This window comes from Cajanus cajan, chromosome 3 (assembly GCF_000230855.2).
Source record: "Cajanus cajan strain Asha chromosome 3, NIPB_CcT2T_4, whole genome shotgun sequence".
In the NCBI taxonomy this organism is placed as follows: Eukaryota; Viridiplantae; Streptophyta; class Magnoliopsida; order Fabales; family Fabaceae; genus Cajanus; species Cajanus cajan.
In genome coordinates, this window is record NC_138519.1 from 35,096,910 (window position 1) to 35,116,711 (window position 19,802).

The 19,802-nt window shown below is 37.9% G+C and overlaps 1 protein-coding gene across 1 annotated transcript; it reads left to right on the plus strand.

The window, feature by feature from the left end:
* The first annotated feature begins 14,222 nt into the window (after positions 1-14,222).
* On the plus strand, positions 14,223-19,468 carry LOC109791882 (uncharacterized). Its single transcript, XM_020351238.3, has 5 exons — positions 14,223-14,462; positions 14,552-14,601; positions 15,610-15,715; positions 15,826-15,884; positions 19,234-19,468. Exons 1-5 carry the CDS (start codon positions 14,367-14,369, stop codon positions 19,283-19,285), a joined length of 363 nt encoding a protein of 120 aa, XP_020206827.1. The 5' UTR covers positions 14,223-14,366; the 3' UTR covers positions 19,286-19,468.
* The last annotated feature ends 334 nt before the right edge of the window (positions 19,469-19,802 follow it).

Consider the following 19,802-nt stretch of genomic DNA (forward strand, 5'->3'; position numbering starts at 1 on the left):
TTGGTTGTGATTGGCCTCTTCTGTTAGGCAGATCATCTTGATGTTCAATGATAGGCTGAGAGCCGGATTCCGTTTGGGGAATGATTATTGATCTTTTCGATTTTTTCTCTTTTTTGAAAGAGTGCCTCTGAATAGGCGAATTATCTTGATGTTTGATGATTGGCTGAATGCCGAATTCCTCTTGGGGAATGGTTATTGATCTTTTTGATTTTTTTTTCTTTTTGAAGGGGTGCCTCTTGAGTAGGCGACTGGGGATTTGAAGTTCAGTGTTCGGCTGAGTGCCAAATTCCGCTTGGGGAATGGTTATTGATCTTTTTTATTTTTCCTCTTTTTGAAGGAGTGCCTCTTGAGTAGGCGATTGGGGAATGAGGGATCTTATGTATCCCAGAGTATTATTTAGGAAGCCTCTGCAGGCTTAGCCTCACTCAACACTTGAGTCAGAGAGCTATCTTCCACTGAGGAAGTTTTAAGTCCTTTGACTAGATATACTGCTTGGGTGATCGTGCTTCCATTGGGAATGTCGTCGATCTTGCTTTGATAGCTCTCGCTGGGGATTTTGAATCCAAGAGCATGAGTTGAGGTTCCCTCTGGGGAGTATTATTTCTGCGAGCCTCTCCAGGCTCAATTATTCTTTGATGTGGAGTATTATTTTGGCGAGCCTCTCCAGGCTCAGTTATTCTGAATGAGTATTGTTTCGGCAAGCCTCTCCAGGCTCAGTTATTTCTGAGAGAGTATTATTTCAGTAAGCCTCTCCAGGCTCAGTTATTCTGATGAGAGTATTATTTCAGCAAGCCTCTCCAGGCTCAATTATTCTGAGAGTATTATTTCGGCGAGCCTCTCCAGGCTCAGTTATTCTGAAAGATGTGAAATCTTTGTCTTTTTTTTTTTTTTTTTTTTTGTCGACTTTTGACTTTTTCTGTATGTTTGCCTTTTTTGTCATTTTTTGGCTTTTTCTGTATTTTTGCCTTTTTTGTCATTTTTTGGCTTTTTCTGTATTTTTGCCTTTTTTGTCATTTTTTGGCTTTTTCTGTATTTTTGCCTTTTCTGTTGTTTTTCGGCTTTTTCAATACAGAAATGTCTCTGAGGAGTATTATTTTGGCGAGCCTCTCCAGGCTCAATTATTCTGAGAGAGTATTATTTCGGCGAGCCTCTCCAGGCTCAATTATTCTGAAGGAGTATTATTTCGGCAAGCCTCTCCAGGCTCAATTATTCTGAGAGTATTCTTTCGGCAAGCCTCTCCAGGCTCAGTTATTCTGTATGACGCTGTTGATTTTCTGAATCTTTGCATTTTGTTTGCTGCTGTCATACACAAGCAATTTTTCTATTTTTTCTATTTTATGCAATTGCCTCATGACGAGGTCTTTGAAAATTTCTTTATGGCCAATACGGCCGTATCCATTTCAGTATGCCCGTATTGAATTGAAAATTTGTTCATAACCCTAATTTTGGTACGGGCGTACTGAACATGATACGGGCGTATTGTTTTTCTGAAGTTTTATATATTTTTTGTTTTTTCAATAAACAGAGAATAAGTGATCTTCCAGTACACCTATCATCTGTATGCATGTATGCAGTATATGATGCACCTAATTCTATTTGATTCATTTTTCAAAAGAATTAACCGATGCGTTTTTCTGTTTGGATTTTTGCCATTCCTCTAGACGGGCTGTGCGCTGCCGATTTCTGTTACCGAGGAATGATGCGTATTTGATTTTGGTGTCATCAACCAAATGATCCTTCCCTTCCTTTAAAAGATATGTCAACCCTCCTATTGACCACTATATCTCCATGTTTCCACTAGATTATTCAAAAATCGTTGGGACAAGAGAGAAAAGAAGGAAAGGATATATTTTCAAAGGTTTGTGTTTTAGAGGGGATTATTTTATTTTTAAAAAAATGGTTTTTGTAAGAATGGCTGGCCATGGTAGGCTTATGTGTTTAGGCTTGTTCGATTAAACACTTATGAGGTTAAGCACATCTTTGTTATTAATGATTGTGCTTTGACAACTTGGATAGCTTTTCTTGAGCCCCTTGTTGAATTCAATTGATGGTACCATCATGGATTTATTTTGTTTTTTTCCTTTTTTGACGGCCCTAACTTTTGCCTAAAACACCCTTTTGTGATGTCTTAGCGGGCTTTTGTATTCATTTTGTAACCCTAACTTTTGCCTAGGTCACCCTTTTCGTGGGATTCCTAGCGGGTTTTTGTCTTCATTTTGTAACCCTAACTTTTGCCTAGGTCACCCTTTTGTGGGATTCCTAGCGGGTCTTTTGCTCTTATTTTTGCGCAGTCCCCTTTTTGGGTTTCCTGCCGAGCTTATTATCTTTAGGATTTCTTTTATCCATGATGGCACTTATTGAGGCCAAGGGAAGGTGCTCCAAGTTGTCACACACACTTCCACATAAAAATGATGTGGGTTTATTAAGACGATTTTAACCTCACTTATGTTCATTCAAACAGGGTTAAATAATGTGGTCTAGAATTTTATTGCAAGCAAGAAAAGAAGCAATAATGAATAATGAAGAATGATTTTATTATAATCATAGTGGAAACATGTGCCCTATCGAGGCTCGGGGGTCGGGCTGTCCCCGAGGAGTAATCTCTAATAGTCATCAGGTTTACACATCCCTATCGGAAGGAGGAGAACACTTGATGACGACGACCGGCCTTGACGCTTGTGAACCGGCCTTCCTAAAGATCTGGCTTAAAGAACGTCGAGGAGGATCTTGATTCTTCTTCGTTCTTTGATCTTTAATAGGGTTGTATCCTAACCCTTGTTTCCCCGGATTATCCTTGATAATGGGTAGCTCCGGGATTCCTTGGGAGTCCTTGCCTAATCCTTGTCCCGGCAAGTATCCGTTCTTGGTGAGCATGGAGGCTACCTTCTTCATTTCTCGGGGAAACGTCTCAACATTGGCAATTTCCAATGCTTGGAAGGCGGTTTCTAAAGCTTCCTCCGTTGCATCCACATAAGGTATGGTGGATGGCTTGCTGATGAGTATGTCATCTTCAGCTTGTACGGTCACCAGTTTGTCCCCCACTATGAACTTGACTTTCTGGTGGAGCGTAGAAGGAACAGCTTTCGCATCATGAATCCAAGGTCGGCCGAGGAGACAGCTGTATTGCGGGAGTAATGTCCATCACTTGGAATTCGACATTAAAGATAGTGGGTCCAATTTGGATTGGGAGATTGATCTCTCTCACCACTTCTCTTTTAGAACCATCGAAGGCTCGAACGATCATGTTGCTCGGGCGCATTTGGACTCCCTTGATTGCCACTTGATCAAGAGTTCTTTTTGGCATTACGTTCAAGGAAGATCCATTATCTACCAAGACTTTAGCGATGTGATACTCCTTGCACTTTATAGAAATGTGCAAGGGCTTGTTGTGGTTTGATCCCTCGGCGGGGATTTCTTCATCGATGAAGGTGAGGTGATCATTAGCCTTGATGTGACTAACAATCCCCTCAAACTCGTCTTGGGAGATAGTGTGCGACACGTATGCCTCGTTCAAGACTTTCAACAGAGCTTGCCGATGCGGTTCGGAGCATAGGATCAACGACAACAGCGTAATCTTTGCTGGCGTCCTATGAAGTTGATCCACGATGGAGTACTCGCTCTGTCGGATAAACTTTAACAGCTCGTCTGTCTCCTCCTCGGATTCTTTATTTTCCTCGGTTTTCTTTTCTTCTTTTTCTTTATTCTTGGGGGCTTTATCATGAAGATCTTCGGGAGTGTAGATCCTGCCACTCCTAGTCATGCCCCCAAGTCCAGCGATGTTAGAGATATCGCTGTCGGCAGAAAAATGGATGTCGTATATCCACGGCACAGCCTTATTCGATTCGTAGGAAAAAGGCCTTGGAGTAGTGATCCTTAACGGTGTCGGACCTTCCCCTTTATTCGTCTTAATTACCAACAACGGAGTTGACGTGTGTTCGCTTGGCGCGGTTGTTGGCTTACACTTGATAACGAACGGCGTGCGATCCATTCTTTGAACATACGCATCGATTATTTCTTTCTTTTTATTAATGTTTATTAATGATTTATTGGGAGGGATGTATGAAATGCAAATCTAGATCCCTCCATGATCTTTGATAAGAATGCATGATATGAGATGATGGCGATGAATATGCATGCATTGTGTTTATTCAACTAAGCATTATCATGTTTTTAGGATGTCCCTAAGATGATGCATGATATTGCTTGGTTTGGATAAATGACCCTTTTTTTCTTTTTTTGGGTATTTTTTATTTTATATATTTTTTGTATTTTTTGGGTGAAAAGGGAAACTACCTATATGAATGTGATGAAGGTAGATGTTAACACCGTATAATGGAAGATTCTTATTCCTATTTATTCTTATTTTTAAAAGAATAGGAATGTTGTATGTTTAAAGAAATGCAATGTATGCTCAAACAATTTCACATAAACAATGCACAAACAATTCACTCATCCACGAACAGTCACGAGCGAATCACGAGGTAGGGGTATCCTGCAGAAAAGTGCATATTCAAGGTGGATCTAACTGTTCTCACCGGTCTGAGGCCCCCAAGGTGCCCCCATTATAGGGACCCAATTCCTCTCATCGTAGGTCGATGGAAAGCTCCAACGCACCGTCGGACTCAAGTTCATGGTTATCACCTTGAGTGATGTTTTCCGACAACGGTCTACGGGCACCTATAGACCCATTCGACAACCGGCCGTACTAACATCCACTCCCTATGGTTAATCACTCATGCCCCCGGGTATAGAGGGAACTGTTGTGTGCAAAGGTTTGTGTGCAGTTTTTATTTCAAACAATTGCGCAAATTTAAAAATACAACAGTTATTAAAGCCAAATAGATAAACATGTTATCATACAAGTGAGGGGTAATAAAGTAATTTTTAACTATTATTTGTTAAAAATAATCTGTCACTGAATGGGACTGACTCTCGAAGATTCCCCAGCGGAGTCGCCATCTGTCGCCATCGGCCCGAAACGGGCTTTCGGCATTCGCGAAGGATGGTTGGACTCGTTTATTTGTTTAAAAATGTGGATTGCTAGAATGACTTATTCTCAAACTGAGACCTCGTCAAACTAGCAATTTTATTAAAAGGCTCACCAATCCATATTAATCCCAAGCGGGACCCTCCATGGATTAGTGGTTTTCGCAAAAGGAGGGTTCGTGGAGTCGCCACCAATGTTTTACTCAAAACATTGGAAAAAGGGATAAGGCAATTGATTAAAAATCAACTTTGGCCACTACAACCAGAGTTGGGTAAGGGAGTCGGTTACGCGTGGGGAAGGTGTTAGCACCCCACGGCGCCCCTTTCGGGTTCCCTATGACAGATTATTTCTAAAATAACAGTGTAAAATTACTAAATTACCCCTATTTATTCTAAGCAATTATAAATTGACTATCTACATGATGACAGTTTAAATATGCACACAGAAAGCAGTAAAAGGAAGGATTTAAGAAGAAACCTCTTGAAGCGTGCTTTTATATATTGAGTAAAACTGGGAAGCTTTTTGGCGTTCCCTCGCTCTACAAGCTCGCTCGCTCCTTCCTAAAAACTTTTGACTATGGAAATCCGGAGGATTTCCCTTCGACTAAGTTCGAATCTCCAAGCTAAGTGCTCAGAATTCCAGAACTTCGTCGGATCGACTCCCAAAGAGATTTCTAGGGCAGAACACTGCTCAAAAACCCCAGAATACTCAAGGAGGGAGTCAAAACTGAGTGAAAAAGTGTGGGATGACGTCCAATTGACGTCATATTTATAGGGAATAGGCGCAATACGGCCTACAGGGGCAATACGGCCGTATTGAAATTTTTGAACTTCAATACGGTCGTATTGAAGTTCAATACGGTCGTATTGAAGTTCAGAAATTTCAATACGCCCGTATTGAGTTCGCTGCGGTTGTATTGAAGTGTCAATACGGTCGTACTGACTTCAGTACGGCCGTATTGAAGCTTCAATACGGCCGTATTAAGTTCAGTACGGCCGTATTGGGCTTTTTCCCTCCACTTCTTTATTTTGAGCTATTCTAAGACCTCTAGACCTACAGAGAACCCTCCTAGGGCCTTCGAGGAGTCCTTCTGGCTGATTATCCTTCAGTCTTCGAGAGTCTTCATGCTTTATTTCCGACCCGGACAATTTTAGGGGTCTACAGCCCAATGTATATAGCCTACCCTGGCCAGCCATTCTTCAGAAATTTCCTTCTGTATATCTTTCTAAAAAAAAAAAAAAAAAAAAAACGCTTGTGAATATCAATAAAATATCTATTCATTTTCTCTTCTCTCTTGACCATGTGATTATGCCTCTAAAATTGATATTTCATAAAAATTGTACGAAATTCCTTTAATAATCAGTCAATAAAGAAAATTGGAGGGGTTCCTATAAAATCCATAATCTCCTGCATAAAAGGCTCACAAAAATATTCCCTCTCGTCGATGACAGAAATTCCTCCAAGAAAAGGAGGATAGGGAGAGCCATTCATTTTTCTAAAAAACATTAAATAATAAAACTTGCATTTGTGCATCACACACACATTAGTTGCACATTCAAAGATCTTATCATGAGGCAATCGCATAAAATAAAAAATAGAAAAATTGCTTGTGTATGACAGCAGTCAACAAAAGCCGAAAAAACGACAAAAAAGGCAAAAATACAGAAAAAGTCAAAATTCGACAAAAAAGACAAAGATTCCGCATCATACAGAATAATTGAGCCTGGAGAGGCTTGCCGAAATAATACTCCCACAGAATAATTGAGCCTGGAGAAGCTTGCCGAAATAATACTCTCTCACAGAATAACTGAGCCTGGAGAGGCTTGCCGAAATAATACTCTCTCAGAATAATTGAGCCTGGAGAGGCTCGCCGAAATAATACTCTCTCAGAATAACTGAGCCTGGAGAGGCTCGCAGAAATAATACTCCCCAGAGAAACCTCAGCTTAAGCTCATGGAACAAATCCCCAGCGAGAGCTATCAAAGCAAGATCGTCAAAATCCCCAATGGAAGCGCGATCATCCAAGCAAAATATTCAGTCAAAGGACTTGAAACTTCCTCAGTGGAAGATAGCTCTCTAACTCAAGCGCTGAGTGAGGCTAAGCCTGCAGAGGCTTCCTAAATAATACTCTGGGATACATAAGATCCCCAAATCCCCAGTCGCCTACTCAAGAGGCACCCCTACAAAAGGAGAAAAATAAAAAATATCAATAAATATTCCCCAAGCGGAATTCGGCATCCAGCCAAAACAACGAACATCAAGATGATTTGCCTAACAGAAGAGGCCAGTCAAGAATTGAATGACAGAATCCCACAGCGGATAACAGCCTACACAGAGGCAGCAAAAATCAAAAAATCCAAAAGAGATACCCGAATAAGGATAACCGGGATACTCCACCAACGTCAAAGGACGTCAGCCAAACATAAGGCATCGCTCAATTCAAGAAGAGCATCTGTGTCTGCACCCCAAGGAGTCAGAAATTCCCCATGGGTACCAACTATGCAAATGCAAGTTGGGGCACAAGAACCTATGAATGACTGCACATCCCCTAGACGGATCCCTGCGTTATCCAGCCCTCAGTGGCACAAAATCAGAAAAACCATCGAAGCAGCATAGTGGACTGTGGAGACAAAAAATCATCTCAGATCCCTGGAGAGGGTAAACTCGCATTGCCGAAGTGATCAGAAGACACGGACGCAGACCCTGGAGAGGGCAAACACAGTTGCCTAGGTCGTCAGAGATAACCGAAGCAAAGTCTGGAGAGACGGTACTCAAAGTCTGGAGAGACGGTACTCAAAGTCTTGAGAGACGGTACTCAAAGTCTGGAGAGACGGTACTCAAAGTCTGGAGAGACGGTACTCAAAGTCTGGAGAGACGGTACTCAAAGTCTAGAGAGACGGTACTCAAAGTCAGGAGAGACGGTACTCAAAGTCTGGAGAGACGGTACTCAAAGTCTGGAGAGACGGTACTCAAAGTCTGGAGAGAAGGTACTCAAAGTCTGGAGAGACGGTACTCAGAGTCTGGAGAGACGGTACTCAGAGTCTGGAGAGACGGTACTCAGAGTCTGGAGAGACGATACTCAAAGTCTGGAGAGACGGTACTCAGAGTCTGGAGAGACGATACTCAGAGTCTGGAGAGACGGTACTCAAAGTCTGGAGAGACGGTACTCAAAGTCTGGAGAGACGGTACTCAAAGTCTGGAGAGACGGTACTCAGAGTCTGGAGAGACGATACTCAAAGTCTGGAGAGACGGTACTCAAAGTCTGGAGAGACGATACTCAAAGTCTGGAGAGACGGTACTCAAAGTCTGGAGAGACGGTACTCAGAGTCTGGAGAGACGATACTCAAAGTCTGGAGAGACGGTACTCAAAGTCTGGAGAGACGGTACTCAAAGTCTGGAGAGACGGTACTCAAAGTCTGGAGAGACGGTACTCAAAGTCTGGAGAGACGGTACTCAAAGTCTGGAGAGACGGTACTCAAAGTCTGGAGAGACGGTACTCAAAGTCTGGAGAGACGGTACTCAAAGTCTGGAGAGACGGTACTCAAAGTCTGGAGAGACGGTACTCAAGGTCTGGAGAGACAGTACTCAACCATCAGCGTCGTCAGAGGCACGTTGGTGTTCAACTTCCGGCTCGGGCGTCGAGTGAAGTTGACCCTGGAGAGGGTAAACTCAGCTACCGAGGTTGTCAGAAGCGCCGAGGTATGCAACAACCTGGAGAGGCTACTCAACAATTTTCCACCGGAAGACGCTACAAGTCAGAAGGTTGGCACATCACCCGGACAATTGGGTCAACTCCTTTACTTGTCAGCCGGTACACTAAAAAGCCGCTTGACTAAGTAAAGGGGGGGCAGCTGTAGACCCCTAAAATTGTCCGGGTCGGAAATAAAGCTTGAAGACTCTTGAGGACTGAAGGAAAGTCAGCCAGAAGGACTCATGGAAGGCCCTAGGAGGATTCTCTGTAGGTCTAGAGGTCTTGTAATAAGCTCAAAATAAGGAAGTGGAGGGAATGAAGCCCAATACGGCCTCCCAAAAGTTCAGTACGGCCGTATTGAACATTTTGAACTACAATACGGCCGCACTGAACTCAATACGACCGGATTGAAGTTCACTACGGCCGCACTGAACTCAATACGGCCGTATTGAGGTTTCTTGAACTTCAATACGGCCGCACTGAACTCAATACGGCTGTATTGAGGTTTCTTGAACTTCAATACGGCCGTACTGAATTCAATACGGCCGTATTGTAGTTCAAAACTTCAATACGGGCCGTATTGACTCCAGGGCCCGTATTGCGCCTGTTCCCTATAAATAAGACGTCATTTGGACGTCATTCTACACTTTTACACTGAGTTTTAACCCTCTTCTTGAGTATTCTGGGTTTTTTTTGAGCAGTGCTCTGCCTAGAAATCACTCGGAGAGTTGATCCGACAAAGTTCTCGAGTTCTGAGCTTTTTGCTTGAGTCTCGAACTGAGTCGAAGGGAAATCCTCCGGATTTCCATAGTTAAAATTTTCTAGGAGGGAGCGAGCGGGCTTGTAGAGCGAGGGAACGCCAAAAAGCTTCCCAGTTTTACTTGAATATAAAAGCACGCTTCAAAGGTTTCTTCTTAAGACCTTCCTTTTACTGCTTTCTGTGTGTATATTTAACTGTCATCATGTAGATAGTTAAGTTATAATTGTTTAGAATAAATAGGGGTAATTTAGTAATTTCGCACTATTATTTTTAGAAATAATCTGTCATAGGGAACCCGAAAGGGACGCTGTGGGGTGCTAACACCTTCCCCACGCGTAACCGACTCCCTTACCCGACTCTGGTTGTCATGGCCGAAGTCGATTTTTGAATCGATTGCCTTAAACTTCTTTTTCCAATGTTTTGAGTAAAACATTGGTGGCGACTCCATGAACCCTTCCTTTTTATGAAAACCGCTAATCCATGGAGGGTCCCGCTTAGGATTAACATGGATTGGTGAGCCTTTTAATAAAATTGCTCGTTTGACAAGGTCTCAGTTTGAGAATAAGTCATTCTAGCAATCCATATTTTTAAACAAATAAAAGAGTCCAACCATCCTTCGCGAATGCCGAAAGCCCATTTCGGGCCGGTGGCGACATGTAGTTGTAGAGGCGTTGTCTTTATTTGAAAAGTAGGTGTACTTTCTCTAACACTCGCATCTTTGACTTGTGGATATGCACTTGTTTATCTTTCTTCTTTCTTTTCACACTTTTGATGACTTTGTGTGCTCTTCTATGAGTCTAGACAATATATGATATCTCTTGTTATGAATAGTGGACTCCAGATGCTTTTTAGTATTCTTCGTCTACGTCTGGTAATACATTTGAAATTTGAGCAGACTTTGACTTTCTTTTCGTCTGGTTTGATTTTTCCTTTCACCTGGTTAGTTGTGAAGATGGTATACTTTAATTCCATCTGGAACGTTTCTTCGTCTTGTATTATCCATCGTCTGATACTTTTGTTGACCTTTGATTAGTAATACTCTTTTTCTTGCATTTTCGTCTAACTTCTGATCGTCTGATATTTTGTACAGCTCAACTAGACTTCATTTGGTTTGATCATAGTATGTGTAATGATGCGTACTTCGTCCTTTAGTTTTGCCTAGTCTTATATTTATCAGAAATACTAACACACATGTTAGAAATAACAATATGTATTATATTTGTCATGTTCAAAATCTTGTTGAGAATTTCTTCGTCTGACTTAACATGATTACTTGACGTTAGATTGCCAATTGCATTAATCTCTAAATGTGTTGAACTTATATGTCTTGGCTATGCTTGTGTTGTGGACATTGTTTTGAATGAAAGAAAGATTATTTCCCTAGAGTTGAAAGAAGGTTATGTTGGGATACAAACAAGTCCCACATTGATAAAATAAGAGAAAAAATAACAACTTATAAAGTACACACATACTCCAATGTTCGAGAGGCCTTTTGGGTGATGACCAAAAGTAAAATCGTGAGGGCTTAAGCCCAAAGTGGACAATATCTTATCATTGTGGAGTTGTGTGTGAAATAAGCTTATAAAAATAACCCTCATGAAATATCCCTTCAAATAAATACCATAAAATAACTTCATCAGTGGTATCAGAGCCTCAAGGTTGGATTCAGTGACAACCCTCATAACTCATAACTGATAATGTGATATATAAAGACAGATTACACTGCATTAAAGGTTAGGTCCCTTGTTTGAGGGGAGGATTGTTGGGATACAAACAAGTCTTATATCGATAAAATAAAAGAAAAAGCAACAACTTATAAAGCACACATATACTCCAATGTTTGAGAGGCCTTTTGAATGATGACCAAAAGCAAAACCGTGAGGGCTTAAGTAAAAAAGCGAACAATATCTCATCATTGTGAAATTGTGATAGCATCCTTACTTGCACGAACATGAGATGATGAGCAAGGAAGAGGACGCTTACTCTAAGGATTAAGTTCTTCAAAGGTGGCACAAGGTTTTAGGGTGGATGATGATAGAATGGGCGAATGGGAAGTAGGGTAGAAGGTGTTGGATGAAAGGCTTGAAAAGAGCACTCTAGGGTTGGCTCACTTCATTGATGATGAAGGCCACTTCTAGGGTTTTTTTCTTAAGGTGAAGATGGTAGGGTTTGGCCGAAAATAGCCAAGGGAGACTAAGGAAAATATTAAGGCTCAAAGGCTCACTCAATATTATAATTTCCAAAGTATTTACAAGGTGTGGTGCCTAGGGTATTTATAGGAGTGGGAGGCATCTAGGGTTGCATTTAGGGTTGCATTGGCCGACATTTACAATTCCAAATGCACACCAAATGAAACCCAAATTAACCATAAATGCAACTTGGTGGCCAAGGATGAAATCTTTGAGTTTAGTTAGGTTACATCTAGGTGCATGATAAGACCATGCAACCTTTGCCCTCCACTTGGGCCTAAGCCTTTCTAAGTCCAAAAATAGGTCTAAACACCACCAAAAATGCGTCTAACTCCCTAATTAAATATCTTAGCCCAAAATTAAAAACCTATGATCTAAAGCACCCCATAATACAAGGGTAAAATGGGAAATACAAAAGAAAATAAACCCTATGACTAAGATACCCCAAAATACAAGGGTAAAATGGGAAATACAAGTAAAATAAATTCTAAGACTAAAATACCCCAAAATACAAGGGTAAAATTGGAATAAAGCAATACAATCCTATACTACTCAAAATGGGCCTAGGAGATGGATCAATACTCCATATTTGTGATGAGTATGGCTCTAGGCATGTTATCTCCTTCATCTTCCTCCGTTCTCCTAGCTATGGACCATTGGATGAGTCCCACATGAAGTTCCAAGGATGGTCCTCCATCAAATTGTGTGTAAAATAATCTTATAAAAATATCCCTCATAAAATATCTCCTCAAATAAATACTATAAAATAACCCCATCAGGTTAAAGCTTGTATCTAATGTTTTGTTGATTTATCTCAATTTTGTGTGTTTGTGAATTTAGTGTTTTGATTAGTTTTTTTCTAGTTTAGTGTTAAGGTTAAGTTAGGGGGCTTTGTTTAAGAGTAAGCAAAGTTCTAGGTTTGGGAAAGTTGTTTAGTGCTAACTTTACCTCATTCACAAGAGTATTTTGATGTATCTTTGACATTCTTTCAACCTTTTTTGACATGGAAAAATATCCCATATATGTTTGTAAATGACTTACTACTATTTTTTTTCTTGAATCCATTCCCAATCCTTTGAATTTCCTTTTTTTATATATTTTAAAAAATAGATAGGCATAAAGTGTTTTTCCCCACTCTAATTTATACTAAAATATAAAAAGGATCCTTTTTAGTAATTACCTGGATTTTCACATTTGGTAAACCATTATACCTTTTTATTATCTAAAAATTAAAAAATTAATATTTTTTAAACTCAAGACTTTGAAGGTTAAGAACCAACCACAACACCAACATTAATTATTTTAATTTTAATTTTAATTTTTTTAATAAAGGCACGAAGTACTTCAACTTCACTAGTACATATAATGTAGATTCATGGGTGTAAAATAACATGATAGAAAAGAAATGAAATCTACTTTATATCATTTTACTCTTTAGGAGAAAAAAAATGTTATGTTTAATCACTTTTTGGTACTTATAGTTTTTTAAATTTGACTTAAATATATTTTTAGTTCCTTAAATTTAAGATAATTTTTTTTAATCCCTCAAATTTAGAATTGATTTTTTTAGCCCCTGTAATTTTAAAAAATCTTATTTTAGTTTATATATTCAAATTTTGTTAAAAAATATGTCAAATACTATCTCATAAAATCTATTAACTAATGTTCCTATTAGTAAAAATACCATATTAAATCCAGTTAATAATGCATAACTGTCTCAATTTATCGCTTTCATATATGTTATTGGTGACCTAAAGGACTAAAACAAGATTTTTAAAAATTATAAGGACTAAAAATAGCTGTTTTAAATTTGAGGGATAAAAAATAAATTTATCTTAAATTTAAAAGATTAAAAATATATTTAAGCCTATAAATTTTATCTTTAATTTTTTATACTTAAAATATTTTATTTTAATCTATATATTTATTTTCCTATCATCTTTGTTTATAAAAACTAAAAAGTAAATTTTATAAAATTATAGAGACTAAAAAAAATAAAAAATAAAAATATATATATATATATAAGAACTAAAATAAAATATTTTAAAAGTTTAGATTTGATTTATAAAATGAATTTGATTTTACCCTCTGTAAAAAAGTTTCTTTGTTTTTAATCTTTCTAAAAGTTTTAATTATACTTCTAAAAATTTTAAATTTTAGATGATGAAAAATATTTTTTTTACATCAATTAAAATTTCTTTATTTTACAATAATTAAAAATTTATTTAAATTTATTTTTAATTATAAAACTAATAGAATAAAATCAAATTTTGCTTATTGTGTAAAAAAATTATTCTCACTTATTTTTTAATTGCTGAGGCTAAAAGATAATTAAATTTTTGCTGTAAAATAAATTAAATTTTATGAAGAAAAAAATAAAAGTTAATTACCTATACACTGTTAGCGTAAAAAAATTTTACATTAGCAGTTAATCAGAGTAGTTAATAATACCTTTTTATCTACTTATTTAATTAAATTAAAATAAAAAAGACATTATTAATAACTCTGATTAATTGTGGATGTAAAAATTTACACGTGATTATCTAAAAAAAAATAATAGTAAACAGCAATTCTGCAGTGAGCAAGGTAATCAAATCAGAACGTTATTATTTCTCCCAAAAGGGTTGTCGATGAAGCGCACTCACTTTCTGCTTGATTGATTACTTTTGGTTTCCATCCAACTTGAAATTGTTTGATCGTCCTTTGATTTTTACATAGCAATCATATTCAATATTCAGAATGGTGATTGCAAAACGAAATTCCTTCGTATCTCTTATCATAACATTCTCACTCTTCTGCTCAACACTCCTTGCCAAGTCTTCTCACTCAATCTCCGTACGCATCTCCCTCTTTTTTTGTCTGTGCTGTCTTTTCTGTTACCCTTTTCGTGTTTCTGCTAAATTTCATTTCTGGGTATCTCGCAGGATGCTCAAGTCAGGAAGAACAAGCTTCAGTGCTATGCTGATATTGACAGGTTCTTAAGAAGAGAATTGGGTTCTAGAATATATGTGATATTAACATGATACTTGACATATTTTGTTAATGTACAACTTGGTGCTTAATGATGTTACTCGTGTTGTGTTGATCCCAAAAGTTTTGTCTATACAAATTGATATCCAAAGGGGTGAACTTGTTAACAAGTTAGAATTTGTGTGGTGTGAATTTGAAAAGTTGAGAATTTGTGTAGAGTGAATTTGATAGAAAGTGGAGAATTTGGGTAGAGTGAATTTGGTAGCAAGTTGAGGATTTTTGTAGAGTGAATTTGGTGGCAAGTTGACAATCCGGGTAGAGTGAATTTGATAGCAAGTTGAGAATTTGTGTAGAGTGGATTTGATAGCGAATTGAAAATTTGGGTAAGAGTGTATTTTTGGTCTATGGACCTAATTCACACAATATCCCAAAGTTAACAATCAAAGACTAATTTGTGTTCGTGAAATATTTTGTGTTCGTGAAATATGACTTTTGTTATTATTTTAACATTAGGGTAGAATGTATTTGATAGCAAGTTGTGAATTTTAAGGACTGTTTGTATAGACAGAAACTTTGGATGACCATAGCAGGTAAGATATCTTAGGGACTAATTTGTATATCTACTACATTTGTTTTTATTAATCTAACCTCTCTACTGTTATAATTGAAAGATATTTGCCTCCAGTTCGGAGCTATGCTGATATGTTTAGCCAGGCGCACTTGGTTTTATAGTTTATGGGTCTGGTTCTTATTTCTTTTCTTTAAAATTTAACTGGGTTAAGAATGTTTGCGATTTTGGAAACTGTTGTTGATACAGATTTGTTGTTGTTGACTCATTTTTTCTCCATTAATTGGAGCATATTTGCTTCCAGTTCAGTGCTATGTTGATAATGGCTGCTGTTCTCTATTTTACTACTTGTTTATTTTTCTTGGAAATTTAATTTGATTGTAGAGTATGTGTGATGTTCGGAAAAGTTGATGCACATTTGTGATTTTTCTTTTTGGTGGATAGTGGGTTATGGGGTTCACCATGCAAATCATCCTTGATAGCAAGGGAGAATTGTGCTCTGCGATGCCTTTCACCAGCTTGTTACGAGCTTATCTATGAGAGTGACCCGGTGAGGCAAACTCTGTATCCGATAGCTTTTTCAATGGGGTTCATTTAATAGTGTTTTATTGTTCTTCCATTCTGGTTATGCTCAATTGAGTTGCATTTTTTATCTTGTAGCTTGAAGAGGGAGAAAAGGACTTTATTCGGGGCCAAGAGTACAAATACTGCATGCATAAGTATGTATAGTTTCTGCATCTTGATGCTCGGAACTTTTATATGATATTATGATAGAGAGTTTATGTTTTGCAATGCATGGACTTCAATTTTACATTGAGTTGTGGTTCTTTTTCCATTATTGTAACTAATCATTGAATACCTGATGTCATAAACAGGACACTCATAGTTTTCTTATATGGAAATTCATGAAATTAAGTAGAAAAAGCTAAATACACAAAGTAGTAGTTTAGTAGATAACCAATACCTTGACCAATTTGAATATGTTTTTTAGTAATATTTTGACATCTGGTGTCAGAGATTAAGCCAAGTCAGCATCAGGCCTAAGGAAGCAAATATGTGTTTTATTGTTTGTTATAACTTTAGCTTTACTGTTTGGTTGGGATTCATGTCTTGATACATTGATTATTGATTAATGAAAATAGAGGAAACAAAATGGATCTCACAAGTTCATTGTTTCTTAGGAAAGTCACATATTGCTACTTTTACCTGATTTTGGAGAGTTACTATAAATTAGAGGACCTTGAGTTGTTTGTAGAGTGTGTACAGCCAGAGGGAATTATGGTTGCATGTTCAGATTGATAAGGGACACTGATGGAGGGTGGTTGAGTTTTTACTAGATAGTAGAAGGTTTCTCATTGCTGGCTGCTACTTGTGCAACTTGCATCCAAGGGTTTAATTGTTGATATCCTGTCATTCATACTCGCTGAGTTTTAATGGCATATTAAGTTGCTAACTGTCACGTCTATATGGCAGATGAAAAGTCCAAAAGGAAAGTATCTCTGCCTGGTGTTATGTCATCTTGGAGTGTCCCAGTTTGTAGTACTGACCTTGAGCTATAAAACTACAAACACAAAAAGACTCCTAAAACAATAAGAATCTGAATATTCTAAGACTTGCCTTAAACTGAAGCTTTCTAACATCATAGCTTGTTACAGATAAAGATACTTTTCTTATATTAACATGAGCCTCATAAACCACAGAATGTAGAAGTTATTCCAAACACTGCTGGAGAGAAAAACAGCAAAATGAGGCATCACACGTTGACTGTTAGGGACCCAGAGGCCAGCCCATGGCCCATTTTTAGAAAGTACTCAAGGCTCATTATTAAAATTGTATTCTAGAAGGAGGTGTTGGGACTTGGGCACTGGCGGTGGGTTTCAGTGGCTTTAAATTAGGCTGTATGGTGTTTAGAGAGTGTGTGGATTATCATTGTAATAACTGGAAACAGTTGACAGAAGGGAGATTTCCCTTGGCAGGGGAATAAACACTATGCCTTCTGTTCGTCTGTTTTTTGTAATATTTTCTTGTTCTATTTTTTTTTTCTTTTCTTTTCAATAATCTATCATTTTTGGTCCAACCTGTCGGATTCCTAAGAACCCACCAGTGGAGATGGAGTCAAGAGTTGGAGCGTTGGAGAAAACTGTTTCAACAATTGAAACCTCAGTGGAGTATCTACAAAATTGGCAGAGGAACACACCTCACAACTCTCTGAAATTTGCTAAAGTGTGGCGACAATTCAAGACATCAAGCAGCTGACAGCAGATGTCAAATTGATGCAGACGCAGGATGTTGGGGGAGACAGAGAGTGTGGATGGCAAAGCAGAAAAGATCACAAAAACCAAACAAACAGAATTCAGTGTTTTATTTCTCTGCCAAGGGAAATCTCCCTTCCCTCAACTTTTCCAGTTATTGCAATGATAATCCACACACTCTTTGAACACCATACAGCCTTATTTCAAGGTACTGAAACACACCCTATTTCCCAAGTCCCTACACTTCATTCTGGAGACACTCAAGGCTGTTGTAAAGGGCTGGAGATTCAGTTAGGGGATTATTCTTTGAGGGAGAATTTCTATGTGTTTGATTTGGGAGGCTTAGATTTTATCCTCGGGGTGGCATGGTTGGCTGGCTACCTTAGGGGTAGTTTCGGCTGATAGGGGGAACACTACCATGGCTTTTACGCAGGGTGACAAAGTTGTAACAATTCGGGGAGACCCTCACTTGTCTAATTCTCAGTTTTTGACAAGGGCTAGTCAGTAGCTGAATGGAGACAACTTTTCTGCTATATTTTTTCTCTATGCAACTGACCAATTTGGTGAATGACTAGCTTGAACCGCCGGACATACAACAGCTGCAAGAATTATTGGTAGCTTCTCAATAGTTTTACAGTTTTTCCTACTTCAAAAGGCTTACACCCCACTAGGGAGTTGAACATAAAATTCCTCTCAAAATGGGTACTGATCCTATTAGTGCGAAGTATCGTTACCCTTGTGCTGAAAAATGAGATTGCACATTTGGTGCAGAAATGTTGGGGGCAGGATTTATCCAACCAAAAACGATCCCTTTTTTCAGCCCAGTAATTTTGGTAAAGAATAGGAGTTGGCAATTTTGTGTCAATTATAGGGTCCTTAATAAAGCCACAATCCCTGATAAATTTCCCATTCTGATGATTGAGGAGCTTCTTGATGTCAAGAAGTGAAGGAGCACAGTATTTTTCAAAAATTGATCTGAAATTTGATTATCATCAGATCCGAATGCGGGATGAAGATGTGGAGAAAACCATATTCAAGACTTAACAATGCCCGTACTACTTAACAATGTGCCATAAACTCTACAGTCGTTTCTTTGCAAGTTTGTACTTGTATTTTTTAGCGACATACTTGTGTACAGCAATTCATGGCAGGAACATATGAGGCACCTTGAATTGGTTCTGATGGCCTTACAGAATTCTCAATTTTATGTGAATTGGAAGAAGTGTAGTTTAGGGAAAAGGGAGATAGACTACCTATTACCTAGGCCATGTCATTGCTAAAGAGGGTTTGTCAATGGACCCTCGGAAGGTGGATTGCTGCCATCTCCTTTGAATGTAAAGACAGCTTGAGGATTTCTTGGTTTAACAGGGTACTATTGAAGGTTTGTGAGAGATTATGGGAAAATAGCAAAACCCTTAACTGGGCCACTTTATGAAGGGGATTTTTTTTGGAATTCAGATGTTAGGAGACTTCAGATTTGCCATTGCAATGAAAAATAGGGATAGTTTGAATAACTTTTTCAACCAACACTTGCAGAAGAAGCAAATATAGTAAGTATAATTTTTTCTGTCCGTTAAAATCAACTTACTTGAACATATGAAGGAATTAAATAAGGAAACTTCTAAAAATGCTCTGGTGTATAAGTTGATTTTAACTTGTAAGAGAAGTTTGATTCATTTTACCTGAATTCATTTTATTTATCCCCTATAAGTACTTGTTGAGAAATTTTTCCAAACTGGATCTCAATATACTGAGACTAACGTGGCTGGTGTAGATGAAGCTTTTATTCTAAGCATTTTTTCGGTTTATCTTGCAGGTTATCCATGGGGGAGACCCTTGAGGGTGTTAAGGGTGCCTTTAGCAACTAATCAACTTCCGAAATTCTGAATTGGAGGTGGAAGCTATGGCGAATTTACATGCCCTGTTAAATTTAGATAAAAAAATTCATGTAATCAATATATAATTATTAATTTTAGAGTTGAATAGATAATGTAAAAGATGTTATACTTAATCAATTAAGAATCACATGATTTCTGTGATTTTTAGGATAATTATTATTAAAGCTAACAAATTTTTCATACATGTTTATAATAATAGAAAATATGCAAGAAGTGTCTTGTAAAGCAACATTGCAATAACCTAAGTTTAAACATGTGTCCATGATTATAAAAATAATTATCTTTATTTTTAAAAATCATATATATTAAAAAAAAAATATATTGAAATAAAGGTTAGAAGGCAAAGCCCCAAAGCTTGATGGACATTCGTGCTGATAGCTGATAAGTTTGTTTAATTAGCTTTTTTCTTTTCATAGAATGTATCGTGTTGAGTAGGATTATCCTCGTAAGATTAGCATTTTTTAAGTAATTAAGAGTTTAGATTAGG

Coding starts and splice junctions, on each gene's coding strand:
- LOC109791882 (XM_020351238.3), top strand. CDS start 14,367: ATGGTGATTGCAAAACGAAATTCCTTCGTATCTCTTATCATAACATTC. Junction 14,602..15,609: donor TGCTATGCTGATATTGACAG/GTTCTTAAGAAG, acceptor TTTGGTGGATAG/TGGGTTATGGGGTTCACCAT. Junction 15,885..19,233: donor TACAAATACTGCATGCATAA/GTATGTATAGTT, acceptor TTTATCTTGCAG/GTTATCCATGGGGGAGACCC.